At 40.5% G+C, this 17,777-nt stretch overlaps 2 protein-coding genes across 9 annotated transcripts in view; both read right to left on the bottom strand.

Moving 5' to 3' along the window:
* Positions 1–98: 98 nt before the first annotated feature.
* Positions 99–11,159, bottom strand: mki67 (marker of proliferation Ki-67). Of its 2 annotated transcripts, none has more exons than XM_020606196.1 (17): positions 10,973–11,159; positions 10,345–10,447; positions 9,826–9,907; positions 9,482–9,597; positions 8,551–8,620; positions 8,355–8,430; positions 7,502–8,107; positions 7,050–7,282; positions 6,208–6,952; positions 5,592–5,707; positions 5,235–5,412; positions 4,990–5,133; positions 4,253–4,881; positions 3,572–3,617; positions 3,382–3,456; positions 2,241–2,990; positions 99–1,908 (listed from the first exon to the last, which is right to left on the bottom strand). In XM_020606196.1, exons 2-17 carry the CDS (start codon positions 10,431–10,433, stop codon positions 140–142), a joined length of 5,724 nt encoding a protein of 1,907 aa, XP_020461852.1. In that variant the 5' UTR covers positions 10,434–10,447; positions 10,973–11,159; the 3' UTR covers positions 99–139. The 2 variants fall into 2 exon arrangements, with proteins under 2 accessions (XP_020461852.1, XP_020461853.1); XM_020606197.1 differs by having other exon boundaries at positions 8,385–8,430.
* A 3,570-nt stretch (positions 11,160–14,729) lies between these two features.
* raraa (retinoic acid receptor, alpha a) overlaps positions 14,730–17,777 on the bottom strand; it is a 136,228-nt gene continuing 133,180 nt past the window's right edge. For all 7 annotated transcript variants that reach the window (XM_020606214.1, XM_020606217.1, XM_020606212.1 and 4 more), the window contains 5 exons: positions 16,266–16,426; positions 15,979–16,155; positions 15,676–15,880; positions 15,276–15,434; positions 14,730–15,017 (listed from right to left, as the gene is read on the bottom strand). In XM_020606214.1, the coding sequence (XP_020461870.1) occupies positions 14,821–15,017; positions 15,276–15,434; positions 15,676–15,880; positions 15,979–16,155; positions 16,266–16,426 (899 nt within the window). In that variant the 3' untranslated portion in view covers positions 14,730–14,820. The remainder of the gene's footprint in view (positions 15,018–15,275; positions 15,435–15,675; positions 15,881–15,978; positions 16,156–16,265; positions 16,427–17,777) is intronic.

Raw genomic sequence — 17,777 nt, 5'->3', positions numbered from 1 at the left:
CTGTGAATTTGGGGGCAAAAAAACAGCATCTTCATTTTTAGTTTAATAGAACAAACTAAAATGCCTTGCATTCTAAAACATAAGTAAAAAGCAGTTGGTTTTTTTTTTAAAAGGTCTGATTAAGAACACATACAGTTGTTTATTTGTTTGCAGATCTTCCCCTTCTGGTTTTTGGCTGCATCTCAGCTTTAGCACTTTCCTTAGGGCCCACTTTGCTGGACGACTCGGCTTTGTTGGCGGTTACATCAGTAGCCTTGGCCCCTCGCCTGGCTCTCTTGACAAGCTGAGCATCAATTTTATCTGAGAGATCCTTCTCTTCAGTTTTGCTGGCACCCTTTGCTGTATTTTTGCTTTTAGCTTCAACGTGGTCTCCAGGTTTTGACTTTCTACCTCGAACTGCTCTGGCAGGTGTTACCTGTGGAATCTCAAAAACTTGCACATTTGCTTTCCACCTCACAGATCGTTTGGACACTTCTGTGCCTTCTATGGCAGCATTGGTTAGATCTTCTGAGGGCTTTGCCTGGTCACCGCTCACTGTGGCATCGCCAGTTATGGACTTTGCCACTGCACGTCTCCCTTTTTTGGCTGGCTCTGAAGCCATGACTGTGGATTCTGCGCTGTTCTCAAGAGCTGCCCCTCGACGGGCCCTCTTGGCAGGAATGGCCGGTGAATCCTTGCTTTTCACAGAAGTTTTAACCCCCCTTACTCTGCTAGATTTAATGACAGGAGTATCGGACTCATCATTTTTCTTTTCTTTAGCTTCCAGCTCAGGTTTTTCTTCTGGTACAGCAGTGATTCCTCTACTACTCCTTGTGGGTTTCTCAGTGGAGGTAGAAGCAGGGACCTCTTGGTCCACAGTGGATTCAACAGGGTTCTGAGTTTGAGCATTTTGTTTTGCTTTTTGCCTTCCTCTCCTGGGCTCTGCAGTCATGGTAGCCTGTTTATTTATCTTCAGTGGTTCGGCAACAAGTGAAGCTTCAGCTTCCTCTGGGACCATTTCAACAGTGTGGATTTCTTTTTGTTGGACATGGTCTTGCTCAGCCTTTCTGGTTCTCCTTAATTTTTTAGCAGGTTCCTGGTATTTAGAGGTCTCAGTGTTAGTAGTCCTGCAATCATTTTCTAGCTTTTCTTCTTCCTGTTTAGCATTTCTTCCCCTCTTAGCCCTGACTGGAGGCTGGGACTGCTGTTTATTCCCCACAGTGACAACTGTGTCTTCTGCACCCTCATTTTGCTCAACTACATCTGGTTTAGTCTTCCTTCCTCTTCTGGGTTTCCCAGCAGTGTTAACAGGCTGTTGAAGTTGGGCATCTGCCACAAGACACTGGTCACCAACATCTATATTTTTCTCTGGCTCCTGCAGAGGTGGTCCAACAGGTGTTGCTTTAGTTTTTCTCCCTTTAACAGGCTTCACAACAACTTCCTCTGTTGGGGGTGCAGACTCCTTTTCTTCTTGACTGGTATTTATAGATATCTGTTCACTCACAGGTTCAGTGGAAATCTCAGTCATCATTGTTTCCACCGCTTTCTCTGGTACTACTTCAGGTTCACAGTCATGGGTGCCTTCTCGAGACTTTGCATTTCTGGTTCTTGTTGTTTGCCTAACAGCAGGTGGTGCAGAAGCTTTGGTTTTCATCCCTCTTCTTCCTCTGACTGGAGCAGTGATGACAGGATCTTCAGAATGTTCTTTTGTCTCTTGTTCATTATTAGATTCCACCGGTTTTGCCCTTCTGCCTCGAACTGATTTCTTCTTAACAGTTACATCTGTTTCTGTGGCTTTGCAAGTTGTCATCTCCACTTCTGGTAAATCACCAGCTGCGGGTGCCTGGGGGACATTTTCCACAGAATCAGATGACTTATCATTTCCACTGGTAACCACCTTCAGCTGGTCACTGGAGATTTCATTTGCATCTGCAAAAACAGGAGAATGATATCACTTACAGTGGTCAAGCATTTAAAAGTTGAATAATTGATTCTTAAATACAGTACAATTCAGGATGGGGGGGGATCTTTTTTTTTTATACTGTGAAAACATATTTAAAAGGACAGAAGGACTACTTCAGTCAACACTTTGTTTAAAGACAATTCAATTGTTCCTGGTCTTGTTTTGGTCAATGGGACATACTTAACTGCCTCCCAAGCATAGAAAACACATTTGCCAAATTCCCTCACTTGGATAAACCATTGGTGATTGCAGTTTAAACACACCATGAAAACAGAAACATAAACAAGAGACTGCAAACCTTGTGTCTTGTCAGCTTGGGGGACATCAGGACTGTGAGCACAAGGCACATCTTGCTGCTCTGGCAGTGACAGACACTGTTCAGACACTGGCTTAGTTTTTCTCCCATGCTTGCGCTTTGAGGCAGCTTCCTCCTGGACTGCTGCACCTTCATTTCCTTTGCGGTCAACATCAGCTTCTGGTGCTGTTCCTGCGTCACTAATAATCTCTTGCACCATTTCAGCATGATTATCAGAAGATTTTTTGGCATTTCTTCCTCTTTTAAGCTTAAGAACAAGTTTAGAAGGCTGAGGAGCACTTTCTTCGACTGCAGGCACAACATCCGTGCTTCCAGTGATCTTTGCATTTCTGCTTCTTGTCACTTGCTTAACAGTAGGTGGAGCTGTAGTTTCAGTTTTCTTCCCCCTCCTTCCTCTAACGGGAGTTTTGACAAGATCTTTAGAATATTTTATGTCCTCTTTCTCCTCAGCTGCTTTAGATCCCACTGTTTTTGCCCTTCTACCTCGTACAGATTTCTTCTCATGGTTAGGATCACTGGCAGTTGTGTCCATTTCTGTGACTTTGCCAGTTGCAGTGTCCACTTCTGGTTGTTCTTCAGATAAATCCTCCTTTTTTGTATCAACTTTGGGTCCTTCCACAGGTACATTTGCATCTACAGCCTCCATGACATATGAGGATTCATGTTCATCATGGCTACTTGGCACCTCCTCTAGCTGGTTGACCACTTCATTTGCATCTGCTTCTAAAATAACTAAAAATTACATCAGGTTCAGAAAGGTTTTGACAGTATAATTTAATAATTTAATTTTTAATAATTCCTAGAAAGAATCATGCAGAAAAACAAAACCTTTCTAAATGCTTTAAGTTCTGAAGCTTGTGTTGTGACAATTACAATTACTGTCCACTGCCTAGATGTCCCACACTTGATTGTTTGCCAGGTTTCTTTCAGACATGGTAACAAGAATTATTTTGGGAAGGAGAAAAAAGATTTAATCAGACTTTCCATTTAAGGTTCAACAATATGCAGAATTTCCAGAACTATTTCAGAAGATATCTCCCAAACTCCATGTTTTGTGTACTATAATCTTACTGAATTAATTCTGACATAAGCTAATTTAACTGATGAATATTTGCACATTTACCTTTTGCCATGTCAACCTGGGACACGTAATCAGTCACATCTGATGGCACACTGTCTTGTTGCTCCTCATGGACATCTTGTTATATAAATGGAAAGAAAACAATCAATTCATCATTTTAAGGCAGCTTAGATAACCATTCTAATAAACGCCATTTATCACCCGTCTCAGAATTTTCTAATAGCCAACTTACTGCTTGCTGCAACTACACCACAATCCAGATGAGTCTGGTTTTCAGCCTGTTGGAAACAAAACACAATTTACAATCACTGACATACAGCAAATAAACTATGCTGACAACACTAATGTGTTAAGGTTAAATTTAGTGGAATTTAATATTCTGAGAGAAGAAAGTAAAAAAATTTGCTGCAAAATTCAATGTTAAAATGTTTAGAAAAACATCAATAAAATGACTGCAAATGTAGTTCACACAACTGTGTTGGTACCTCAAACTCATGTTCAAGCGCCATAACCAAATTGTTTGGTTTTTCCATGTTGTGATGCAAACGAGTTACACTTACAACCCCAGTAAGAAGCTTTTTGGAGTGCTCATTGCTTTGATTTGCCTAGTCATATTCTTGTTGATCACTACCTGCCAGTTGCTCTGGATGTTTTTCTGCTCTCAACACTTTAAACAAATGCCTCAGCCCCTGGACCATAACCCACCACAGAACATAAAAAGACTACACCTGCTGTTTGCACAAACTCAATACATTCCCCCTTTCTGTCATATTATATGTGAATCTGCTGCTGACTGTATGTCCTGCACATATGGTGAATTGACAAAAATATTTGATCTGATCTTTGATCAAATCTTTCCAATAAAATAACGAAGAAGGCTAACAAGTGCTTCCATCATTACATAATTTGTTACCATGTGTCCTGTGGGATCCATTGTTGGCTCCTCCATGAGCTCTTGAAGGCCTTCAAAGTCTTCCACTGGAGCATTGCCCCTCTGCCGTGGTGACTTCATGAGTCTCTTGATCCCGAAGTTATCCTCAACAGGTTTGCCTTTCTCTCTGGGAGTTTTCATGAGCCTCTTGACTCCAGTGAGACACTCCTGTTGTTCAGGCTTTTGTTTGGGAGTTTTTAGAAGCTTCCCCCTGATGTCATCTACAGGTTCAGCTTTCTGTCTTGGGGTCTTCATGAGCCTCTTGACTCCAGTGAGACACTCCTGTTGTTCAAGCTTTTGTTTAGGAGTTTTTAGAAGTTTCCCTCTCAAATCTTCAACAGGTTCAGCTTTTTGTCTCCGTGTCCTCATAATCCTCTTCACTCCAGTGAGACACTCTGGCAGGTCCGGCTTCTGTTTAGGAGTTGTTACAGAGGTTGTCTTCAAATCTGTGCACTGCTGTTCACTAGAATCAGGGTGGATCTCCACAGCAGTGGCATCACAACAGTGGCTAGATTCATTATCTCCGTTAAGGAGGCGTTTGACCGCCTCACTGTTGTATTGTTTGCCTTCTACTGTAGACACAACACTCAGAGGAGACACCATCATTTCACCTGTAAAATACATCACATTTCATTTGTTTTTGCTACTTTAATGACCAGACTGATCTTAGCATTACTGATTAGTTCAATCTCAGAAACAACATTAACCACACACTTTACCTGGCTCCTCTGGTGTGTTCAGCACTGATGGTTCTCCCACAGACGTGCCCAGACCAACTGCTGGTGTCTTGGTGCCACTGCTATCATTGATTATAGATCTCCTCTTCTTCTCATTCAGAGGAGTTTTAAACATTTCTGAAATTCCTGAGACAAGGCACAGCATAAGTGGGTACAATACAGAATTAAATCCAAATATATTGCCAATAACAAATGTTTCAATTTATTGGGATGGAAAATATAATTACCAGTCAAGTCCTCATCCATCTTCATGTTCTTTTTAAAGAGTGCAGAATTGATGACCACTCTGGGTGCAGCACCAATGGGATACACAACCTTCCGCTTGTGAGCTCTGCCCACAACAATGGTAACAGGTGAATCTGCATGTCCAGTACTGAAATGGCCTTGGAGTTTTCTTGCAGGGGTCTGGAGAATGACAGTCATCGCAGTTTTCAATGTTAACAATGCAAAGTCTGTTTAAAATGTACTGTGTTACAGAATATTATTTTCCTTAATTTTTTTAATTATTAAAAAAATATAATGAAATCAACGGGCAACACATAATAGAATATAACAAGTTAAGGTTCTACAACATCTTACTTCACCTGTGGTTTGGACACAACTTTCTTTCTTTTCTTTTTGGTGAGTGGTTTTATAGCTGGAGCAACCGCCTGAGCCTTGGTTTGCCCAAGTTTCACAATGTCTGCCCAGGAATTTATGACTGAAAGAAGAAGGGTTAAAAATTAAATAAAGTGGAGCTCCAAGTAAACTCTACTGCATCAAAATCAGAGGTTACTGAATCATATGAACAATAAACGTTATTGTCTTTACTGGGATCATTACTTTTATAGAAGATCAAAATAAGAGAAAACATTTAAATAAATATTGTAAAACCTTCTGTAATTTCAGTCAGTCAACAACAGGGTTATCTCTTTAGTGTTTCCATTGCAATAATTATAAAAGGTTCTAATAGAGGAAATAAAATGTGGTCAACCCACGTCATAAAACTGAATGGTTAAAAATAACCTGCTCCCTGCGCTTCACAGGGTATAATGGATAAGGTTGATGTTTGCTATAATGGATGGATAAGGTTGATGTTTGCTAACAGTAGAACCTCGGTTTTCGTGATGAATCCAAACTGAGTGTTTTCTGTTGTTAAGATCATAGCAAGAAAAGACCAGATTTCTCATGGAAATATAAAATGAAAAACATCTAACATACCTTTCATTGATCCCCGTGAAATGCCACTTCTTCTGCGCATTACTTTTATCGCACTCTTGCCCATACTTTGAGTCCTCCGTGAAGTGGCCTTCATGCTCTTCCTCCTCAAAGGTATTTTAGGTGTTAAGGTGACTGAAGCTATGTGGTCAGTAAGAGCGCCATCTGCAACTGGAGATGGTGTTCTGATGTGTGACACAGAGAAGCGCCCTCGCACTGTTGGGGTCTGGACTCCTGAACTCAACAGGGCTTTAGCTGGTGTTAAATCAGCGGTGGGAGTATTTTCCTGAGGCACAGGACTTGAAACTACCACAGATGACCTCTTGCTAGAGGGAGTTTCTTTACGAGCCACCTGACGTGGGGTTGTAGACTTGCGTTGAGTTTTAAGTTGTTCACTGGCATCAGGAGATGTAGCCTTGGACTTTGGAGACCTCTTTCCAGGCAATAGAGCCTTAGAGGAGGCCCTCGATTTTGGCGACTTGTTTGCAGGAGATGCAGCCTTGGGAGAGGAGGCCCCCGATTTTTGCGACTTGTTTGCAGGAGATGCAGCCTTGGGAGAGGAGGCCCTCGATTTTGGCGACTTGTTTGCAGGAGATGCAGCCTTGGGTGAGGAGGCCCTCGATTTTGGTGATTTGTTTCCAGGTGATGGAGCCTTAGAAGAAGCATTCTTAGTGCCTGGTGCCTTTTTAGGTGATGGTTTGCTCATTTTTGCAGGACCTCCTACACTGGGGCTATCTTGTTTAAACTCCTACAAATAATACATTTTTAAATGAGATTATAAGACCTTTCATAATTATATTGTTGTATCAACCAGCCTAAGTTGTCACCCTTGTTTAAAGTCTTACCTTTAGGAAGCCGATGGCTGATGCTCGTCTAAGGAGTGACTGTTTGGGTTTAGCCATGCACAAGCTTCTCCGTGGAGTGGCCCCCTTGCGCAGTGGAGAGTCTGGAGGCAGTCGTTTGTCAAATAACTCTGGGCACAGGTAACCCCCAAAGGAAACGCGTTTCTTCTTCATCTGTGGTTCGCATAAGTCCTCCCCAAATTCTCCACTTTTGCGTTTTTTGGACATGTCTTTCACTAAAAAAATGAAATAATATAATTGTACATCATTAACAAATAAAGCAGAATTTAACAATAATAAGGAAACAAACACGTTGCTCAAGAATCATGAGAGAAAATCATCAATCATCTCAATTCTAAGTGGGTGGGGGCCCATGATGTTTATTCTACCCAGAATAAAATGCAGCACTGGTTAAAGCAGCTAAATTCAAAAGACATATGATAAATGTTTATTACCTTTTTCAGCCGTCCCCGAGTTCCTTGGTGATGCCCATTCAAGATGCTCCGTTTTGAGAGAAGTAAGTTTTTGCTCTTCTTGTTCCTCAGTCACTGCAGGTTTGGCCTCCCTGCTCCTCCTTCTCACTGGTGACTTAGGTGTTTGAGAAGAAATTTGTTCAGTAACCTCTGAGACAGTAAACCTCTCGGGGGTTGAACAGCTTTTCTTCAGAGGTGAAGTTGCATCACACTTGGTGGCATGTCTGGCATCTTCAGCTGTGGTTTCAGCCATTTCAGAAGTAGCCTGGAAGGAATTTCTCTGCTTCTTAGCAGACTCTGGGGTCCCATTACCAATACTTTCAGCCTGAACTTTGGTTTCATCAGTGCCAGGAAAGACTTTAGCTTCATTTTTCCTAACCGAACAAGGATTTGGAGTGCAAAACCGTGAAGTAGGTGTTTGAAGCAGACTCACAGAAGATTTACAGGGGGTCTTGATTTCCAGAGACTTTTTGATCATTTGATACAGATCACTGAAAGGGGAGGTGGTCTCCGTGGACTCCACCTCCACAGTTTTGTGCAGGCATTGCTGGATGTTGTCATGATTAGGTCCATCTTTCAGAGGAGGGTCTAAAAATAAATAAATAAATATAGGTAAAAGGCAAGCATACTTGACATTACAAATAAAACAAACAAAAATATAAAGATTAAGGTAAAACTACAGGCAAGGCATCTCAAAAAAAATTAGCTTTATGCACTACACCAAATGTAGAACACAATGTCATTTACTCTTTAATCATCATTAACTTCAGATTTCCTGTTTATTTTATCTTAAGTTGCTAATTCAAAACAAACACTATACACCATTCACTCCCACCTTTGGACACCTCAGAGATTCTCTTTTCACCTGTTTCAGCAGTCACAGTGTCCACCACTTGCCGATCTTGAAGGACCTAAGGCATAAGAGACTTGGATTAAGACATAAAATAATTAAATTCATCAGTAGTGTGAGCAAATTCCATGTGTTGGAATGGCTGCAGTGCTTTACTCATAGAAGAAAAATAACAAATTACTGTGAGGGTTTCAGTTTTGCCTCCTTTTGAAGACCTCTTCTTTGGTGTGGGCGCAGGGGGGCATTCAAACCTGAAATGTCAAAGAGCAACAAAATGTAAAATGTAAAGAAGATCTCTTTTAAATCTGTCATCAAACTAGTTAACATCTTTAAATACATTCACCCTGTACATTAAAAGGCACTTGACGTTAATTAAGGCTGTACCCAGCTAAGAATTTTGGCATTTGCTCGTTCAGTGCAACTATTTGTTCTCATGTGTGTGTATATCTCAGACTGTCAGAAAATCAACTGGCATGAAATTTCACAATGACATTAACATTAGTAATCAAGTGCAAAAGAGTGACAGGAACATATTTCTGAGCATTTAAAAATCAATAAAATACAGCTACAATATGATGTCATATTTAAATTGACAATATATGTTGGGCTACCATATGAATTTGCCAGAATAATGAGACAGGCAGCACAATTGTATTTCTGTTGAAACAATGCTCGTATTGGTATTTTTTTTTCCTTCTGAGTCATGGTTATAGCCTGGTTTACCAACAAGTTTGAGCTTCTCTCACCAGTTCACCATCAGAACATGTTATTACATTTGATGCATGTCAGCTTACACTGCTAAAGAATATAAGAATAGGACATGCCTGCCTACAGGTACCAGCTTTCTGGCACCCAGCACATATAACTGAACATGGTTTTTACATTAATTTTGATATGTAGCCTTTTTTTTTACATTCATTTGGTTTAGGTGCTCTGCAGCCACATTTGGGTGTTGTGCCAAAACCTTTCTATGGTAGGAAAGACCCTGCATATAACTGAGAGACATATTACTTAAAGGTAAATCCTGTATTACACAAGTCTTTTGGTGATTGTAGTTAAGACAAATGTCTCAGTGACATGGATGGTGAAATAGAAGACACTGGAAAACACACCTGAAAGAACGGTCAAGAATAGTTATCATATCTCCATGCTTCAAACTCTTTGACTGCAGCAAAGCATCTCCGTTGACACGAGTTGGATATGTCGAGCTCAAATTTGTCAAAATGACCTGGGAAAAGCAAAGAGGAAAAACCACCTCAAATACAGTCTAAACAAAATAACCTAAAGCAGATCTTTTATTTTTATGTAGCTCAAGCTTTCCAGTGATCAAGTGATTTATGCAGTGCAATTATTTATATAATTAAATGATGAAAACAAACACACTAGTCAATGAAAGGTTGCAGATTGAGACATTGTGACAAGTTAATGTAGTCATGTTCAGTACGTGTTGTTTTACCTCTTTGTTTTCGTTAATGTCAATTCTGCAATGCTTATTGGAGACTTGATTAATCTGAATACGAATATCACAGTCAGAGTTCCTGTAAGATCACAAACAAAAGTACATGTTGGCAAAAGAGATTTCTGCAAGATATTAAGTGAATGTCATTACATTTACAGTGAATTAAATACTCCAAGGTCCAAAAGAGGGGTGAACTTTAGTTCTGAAGGTTTGACTATACAATAGAGAAGGTGTTGCTCTTATTGTAAGAACAGGACCAGACATGTATTTAACATTCTGATGTCACCATCAGATGATCCGCCTCCTAACCAAAAGTCTGTCAAACCCAATCTGAGGCCACACGTTGTAAATGTTTAACCAAACATAACAATTGTTGTTAGCACCACTTAAAGAAGTCATATGGTAAAAACTGGTGCAATTAAGATGAAAACAAGAGAACAGAGAGGAAATCCCATCTCAAAACGTGACATGGCAAACTCAACACTATCTCAATCACATGCATGTTACTGAACTCACCTTCCAAAGACGCATGATGTAAAAAGAGGAAACTCTGTCCCATCGCTTCCACTCTTTTTAATCACCACTAATTTTCCAAGCAGTGGCATTTTCGCAGCATTACCTAGTAACATTGGCAAACCAATATCAAAACTGTGCAGAGCTTCTAACAAGTCAACTAAACAACTTTGTCACGGTGAACACAACACCAGAGTAAAAAAAAAAAAACCTTTCTGAAATATGCAACAAACTGAATGCATGTTGTGTGTGAGTGAGTAAAGTCATTGATATGCTTAACAGTACTTCATCGATAAACTAGTGATACATGTTTTGCTCAATAGTAACAACTTTATTTGACGTTATCGCAGGTCGTTGATAGGTTACAATAAAACACACACCACATGCAATGTCGCCTCGACGGTAAACTTTGATTTTACAAGAAATAAATATCAACATACACATCACCTGAATTGCCATAGAAACTAAGTTTAGGCTATAAAGCTAAATTTGTTTTCAGTGAAAATGTAACGCTTACTAACATTAACATTAACATTAGCTCACTAACGTTAACATGAGCTAAGTGCTAAAACGTATGTTGCCAGGTTTTAAGATGGAATGAAAAACTGAGAAGATAACAGATTGGCTTTACCTGGTCGTCCTTTCAAAGATACGTCAGCTTCTTGCTATCCATAAACATCAAGCGGGATACGGCAAAGGAAAATGTACTATATTAATTTATCAGACTAAAAGCAGAACTGGCATCCTATCATATACCATAACCTACACAGTATACGCACAAACGGTTCCTTGGCGTGTCTCCCATCTCCCAAAGAGATGTTAAAATATCACTCCGCCAAACTACACATCCCCAGGTAACCCCAAAATACTCCGATTAAATCACGTATTTGAATACAATATATGTATTATTTTGTGTTGTTGTGTTTTTAAAGTTGAATATAGTTGTCTGAATAAAATTTAACTTTCATTAGCATAAAAGAAACTACTTTGTTTACGAATCTGGCGGAATGATCTCACTTCGGTAAGGAAATGGTGATTTGAAAATGTTTGAAATTCCGCGCGAAAGATTATGATTGGTTAGAACGTCACAATTTTGGTAAAAGGGTGGAGCATAGAACTTGCGACAGCTCTACTCATACTCCACACGGGCTTGTTCATGAAAGTCTGATTTGTCAAAGATATTTTTCAGAAACCTGAACAGACTCGAGCTGAATGATTCATAAACAGCCACAGCTGTATACACGCTGTCAGCTGATTAATGCGTTAGGCTAAATGAAAGCCATCATTATGTTATTAGATAGACGTGCTGTTTCTGCTACAGTATATCAAAATGTTAGTAAAAACATTTTCATATTTCCACGCTTAAAACAATATGCCCTCAAGCTAGTCCATGGCTAATAGGAAAACAAATCTATCAGTTTTAAAGGGGCTAATCTTTCCTGCAATACATATAGTTTGTTTCAGTACTTGTACGTGACTATGTTGCCTCAGTAGTACTAGTACCACATGCTAGTACTGCAGGAAGAGCTAAAGTTTGTCAGATTAGTTACTGTAGGTGTGCCACCAGGAGGTAATTCATAATGCATGAAACTAGTGCACACCAGCTAACAATTACTGTTTGATCATGGTGTTATTTTAGTGTAGACACCAACTTGTGCAGTGAGCATTAGAATATATTCACAAAACAATTCATGCACCGTGCACCATATATGCACACATGGTCCCTTTTACAGTATGTAGATGCAAGTAAAGCTAAGTAGTATTTTGTAATTTACATCTAGCCCAAGCCTGGTTCTGGAATTAGGGATTTTTAGTTTGATGTGATTACCTCAAATACATACTAGTCTTATTTTTTCCCCACAGTGAGTCTGTAAATTTTACTGAAAAATGTCTCCATAGCCACATGTGACAATTACAGGATAATGGCAATTACTAAAACTATATACTATTCACTCTGTAATGTCTATTAAACAGCAGTATATTCTAGGTTTGCTAACATTAGCTAACCATTACTTGGACTATGTAAGGCTGTGGATTCATAACCCCTTACACTATTGAATTTGAGCACAAGTGCAGTTTACTGCTTATTAATTTTACTTTAGACAGGAATAATGTGCTATTTCTTATGTAAAAGTTACATTTTACTTTAACCTACTCTTAATGCCAACTTTAAGGTCACTGTCACAAAGATTCATGGTGTGGTATTTATCTAGTTGTACTTATTTTCACCAAACCTCAGTCTATAGATATGCTGTATGAAAACCTACTGAGATAGCAGAGAATAAAAAGAACGACACGTGAATGACAAAACATTTAATAATTATTAAATGTTGGTTTTATTTTTTTATCTTTTTTTTTTGGTTGTTGTTTTCTTTTTTTATTTCCAAAGTTGCCTGATAATCTTGACAAAATTTCAACATAGTCCATACTTCTCAAACTGATGGTGTGTCTGTTGCTATTCCAGATTAGCTGTGGAGGAGAAAGTTGTGCGCTGTTCGAGACAAGTTAAGTCCTAAATGATGAAAGCAGCTTTGACCGTACAAATAAAAAGAACATAAATGACTCGAGAGAGACTACACACTGGCATCCCCTGATATCATGTTGTCGGATCAGGGCCAGCGTTTCTCTGCACAAGTCCTTGCATTCCAGGCCTAACAAAAATGAGTGACTGAAGAAAAATACAGGGGCTCAGTAGCAGAAATGTGTGTGTGCATCTGTAATTGGAGGATTTGGGGGGGGTGCAGCACAGGACACATACAAGAACAGGCCAAGCACACAAAATGATTCCTTCCTGAGACATTGGCATGTGTACAGTAATGATGGTTAAGATGATGTGGTGAAGGCGTTTTGGTGCAAAGCGAGTCACAGGGTGCAAGGTTGTGCTGGATGTGGCAAAAAGTCACATACTGGTTTGTACCACAGACTGCCAGAGAGTGATTTGTTGGACTTAGGTGACAAACATTACATTTTAGAGCTTCACTTGCCTGACCACTGACAGGGCAGAAGGATCACTACAATTTAGTCTTTTCCCATCCAGTACAGATTGATGATCCATTCAGACACTACTGAGAATCACTGGTGTTTAATACAGTGTGTATGTACACCATTCTTCACATTTGAACTCCTGTAGACGATGAGCTGCTCTAACTCACCACTTTCAGAAACATCATCTCTTTCTGCTACATGGCCAACAAAAGCTACTGTATGCCCTAACTGGAGTGCTACTTTGTTATTTTACTGCACATTATTAAAAAAAAGTTTTAAAAGTGAAGGGGGCAAAGGTTGAAATTGTTTGTGAGAGCCGCATTCTGAACAGCCAGTGACTGGTTAAGGGTCTGTCCAGTATTTAGTAGGACACAAAACATGAAAAAACTTCCTTCAGTACAAGGTACTCAAAATGTCTTTTCTTGAATCACAAACCTATAAACAAAACACATAAAAGGTATTTAAAAAAAAATCAGGTGAAGTCTAAAACTCTTCATAGTTTTAAAGAAATGAATACAGCTTATATACACAAACTCAAAGGCTACTTAAAATACACCTTAATAATGACTCTTCATTAATTTGATTTCTTGAAAGGACCTGTGACCATATCATACAAACCAGTTCATACAATCATTTCTCCATTCTCTTGGAAGAAAAAACAAACAAACAAAAAAGGAAAACAAATCCAACCTGGAATAGTAGGTGATATTCATTGCGACTTGTTTTCTGTGCACATTTGTGTGTGTAGGTCTGTGTGTGTAGACTGGAGAGAACGTTCAACATCTTTTGATTTTTTTTAATTATAATCATGTACAAATGTGATAAAACTGAAGAGTCTCTCTCAGTACTCTCGTTAGGTATGAAAAGATTCAAACAGTGAAGGAATACAACAATTTCTAATCTCTGAAAACACGTCCTCATTACAACCTGCCATTCTGCTTTGGACATGTCAGTCAATATTTCCTTAACTTTTTTATATATATTTATATATCTTTTGTATGAAATCTGTCTTTTGAAGCTGGAAAAAAGAAGAGGCCCAAAGTCTTGGAGGACAAGTCCCATGCTTGCTATCTGCCTCAGCATACAATAAAACAAAAGTGTCTGGTGTTTGTCAAGTTAGTCTGTATGCATTATCCTTGTCCATATGCATGTTCCACAGTACCCCGCCAACTCCGTTCCGTTTGAAAGTGGTCTCCGCTGTATCTAGAATTGATTCTACAAGTCTTTTGAAAAAAGGTGGCGAGGGGAGGAACAGCAGTGAGAAGGAGAGTGGAGGGGGAAGGAGGAGGAGTCATCAGCAGTGTTTGCAGTGTGGTCTCAGAGGCGCTCTGTTACCCCGGCCTGTCCCAGCCTTAACCACCCCCACGTCAGGAAAAGTGCTCCAGAGTGAGGGAAAGCAGCTTTGCCAGTCAGGGTCAAGGCCCCCCTCCTTCACCCCTCCTCTTCAGAATATCCAGAGCGGAGATAGAGAGCGTTGTGAGGAAAAATAAGCTACTATGACGACTGTGTGGCTGGACTGCTTTGGGCAGAGCTGGGGGACAGACTGGGGCTGCAGCTCTCCGGGGCAGCACCGCTGGGTCGGCTTCCTGTGGCTCCACTTTCCAGACCTTCTGAGTTCTCCAGCATCTCCTGGATGAGAGGGGGCATGGAGCCAGGGATCTCCATCTTCAGAGTGATGACACGTTCAGCTCCTGTAGTGTGTTGGAGAGAGAGGCAGGAAAATGTCAGCTATTAATGTTCTCACAGCACACAGCTATTCATTTGTTCTCTTCAACACCATTTTATGATGATATAAATTGGGACACAGGCAAATCTTAACATATAAAACAGAAAAGAGATGCAAATCAAAACTGATTTTTGAATCCTTCTCCAGTGTTTCACTCAACTGACCAAGTGATTACAGTCAACTTCATTTCATACATATACAGACACTAGTGATAGTTTCAGACCTTTAGCACTGATACTTCTCAGATCAGTGATTTTCATCAGCATCTTAGGGAACATGTGCGGTTTATGGGGCCTCCTCTTCCTTACGTAAATCTTCAGAGCCTCTAGAAGGGGCTCCTGCAGAATGTCCACTTTCTCTGCCTCTTCCAAGTCCTGACGATCTGATGGACAAAATGCAGACAAAGGGGTCAATACCATCCAGCTGTCATGATCACAGTTTGCCAGTAGGTGAAGCCCAATGAAAGACTGCAGTGTAACTGCACTGCTGCTATTTCATCCACTGGTAGCAGTGACAGTCCTAGTTTACAGGTCAGCAACTTTAATAAACTGCAAAAACAATTGCACATTTCACATTGCACAGTTCTGGGCTCTTTTTTTAGCTGGGGTTCAGACTTTTCATACCTCCACACAGCAAACAGATAGCACTTAGCAGCCCTGTTTCTGCATCATCCATCTCCAGAGGGATGAGCTGGTTGGCAAAGGCAAAAACCAGATCGGTAAGGGGACCAAACCCAGCATTATGCATCTGAGTTCGGTTTAGCGTGAGCCCATCTGAGAAGGTCATGGTGTCTTGCTCTGGTGTGTAGCGTGTACAGATCCGCAGTATCTGTGGGCAGCAGACACAGATGGGTTGTTGAGTGTTTTACATGGCAACTGGTCAGAAATGAGAACTACTACCCTGGGTAATGCTGCGTCTGGTCTTACCAGGATGTCCAGACAGGCGGCTTTGAGCAGAGTGATCTGGTCGGCAATGGTAAGCGTTGTGAAACCGGGCAGCTGCTTAGCAAACTCCACTGTCTTTATGATGCACTTGGTGGAGAGTTCACTGAATTTGTCCCACAGGTCTACATCCAAGGACACACGTCGTTCTGAGCTGTTAGTCTGTACGGAGGGGAAGAAGTTTGGAAAATGCAAGATGTTTACAGATAAAAGGGGTACCAGTAATCTGTAGGTAACAAAGGTAAACAGATCATCAGTGTCATTCTACTGACCGTAGTGTATTTGCCCAGCTGGCAGAGAGAGGGGAAAGTATCCTGGTGTGCTTTGCGAACCCTGTTAATCATCTGCTCTGTGTCGGGATTTAGCACATAGCTCTCTGTACACTCCTGCTTCTTTTCATCCTTTTTCTTTTTGTTCCGGTCATTCCTCACCGCTACAAGAAAACAAGTAGAAGAACAGAAGGATTGATATGTGTTGACAGAAATGTTTGGTGTTAGATGTAATAACTAAGCTAATAGTCACTATTTAACTTTGTGTTTTCATCAGGATCTTAAATCTGTAGCTGTTTTCACACATGAATTCCAGATTATGTCTGTGGAATCAGGTCCAGACTTTATCCAGAGTTGCCCTTTCACACATGTACTACACAACAGAAGATGCATTCTCACCTACTAGAAATACTCTGTTTGGTTTATGTTTATGCGAGGGGGTGGGGGGTGTCTGGGTAGGGCATGAAGGAGACAGGGCACGACGCAGTCACGTAGTCACTTTGTAATTTGGTCATAAACAACCCGGTCTCTTGCCATACCTTAAATTTGTCTAACGATCTTCATAACTGACGTTCCCAAATCTCATCGTGTCTCAATGTAGATATTTTTGTTGGCATCTTCACTGTAAATGATTGATAGAACTTCATGAACATGCCCACTAGCTTCAAGTGAATACTCTGGAGTATACACTGCTGTATTCTTACATGGGCTCAACTCAGAGTTTATATGGACTTTGTACTGGGGAGCAGGCGTGGTCAAGTATGCTTAATGTCTGGGTCGACTGACTTGGACATTTCACTATTCCAGTGCATGTCTGACAAGGGCTTGTATAGAGGTGCTGCAACATGTTCACAACCACGCAACCTGGTTACTACAGTGCATGTTCCATATTAGCACCACCTGACCATAAATCAAGGTAAACTGAGAAATAATCCAATGGCATTTCCCTCTAGGCGATCTGGTGGAGAATAGTGTGTTCACCCCAAATGACCAAAAAAAAAAAAAAAATCTGTTGAAGGTTTAACTCTGACACACACTTCCTGTGGAATCCCATTGCAGGCTTGATCAATTTCTCCTATCCACACTAGAGTGCAGTTTAGCTATGACTGGGTTGTGTATGTGAGTGCTGAACGTGGGAGTGGGCTGGGTGAAATGGGGTGCTAGGTGATAAATGGTGGTGGGGGATGGAGCTATCCATAAGGCTGACAAATTGCCACAGCTTTCATTAGGGGTCCCGGCTAATCTAATAACATAATATGACAAATATCCTGCCTCTAATGGTTTTAAAAGGGCTCGGTTGCTGAGCCCATACCAGAGAAAACCTTCCAGCTCTCCCTCTCCCTCACACTTTTCTCCCCCTCTCTTAGTTATACATCATCTCACTTTCTGTCACCTTCAGTGTTTTTTCCCATCCTCACTGATATGCTCTTTCTCTCTCCTTTCCAAAACTGTATTTCTTTTAAATCAGCCCACCTTTCCTAAACTCATCTCTATCTCCACTCCCCCTTGAGGTAC

Source organism: Monopterus albus, unplaced genomic scaffold (assembly GCF_001952655.1).
Source record: "Monopterus albus unplaced genomic scaffold, M_albus_1.0 scaffold76.1, whole genome shotgun sequence".
NCBI lineage: Eukaryota > Metazoa > Chordata > Actinopteri > Synbranchiformes > Synbranchidae > Monopterus > Monopterus albus.
The sequence above is the reverse complement of the archived record's forward strand: the minus strand, read 5'-3'. Positions and strand labels throughout refer to the sequence as shown.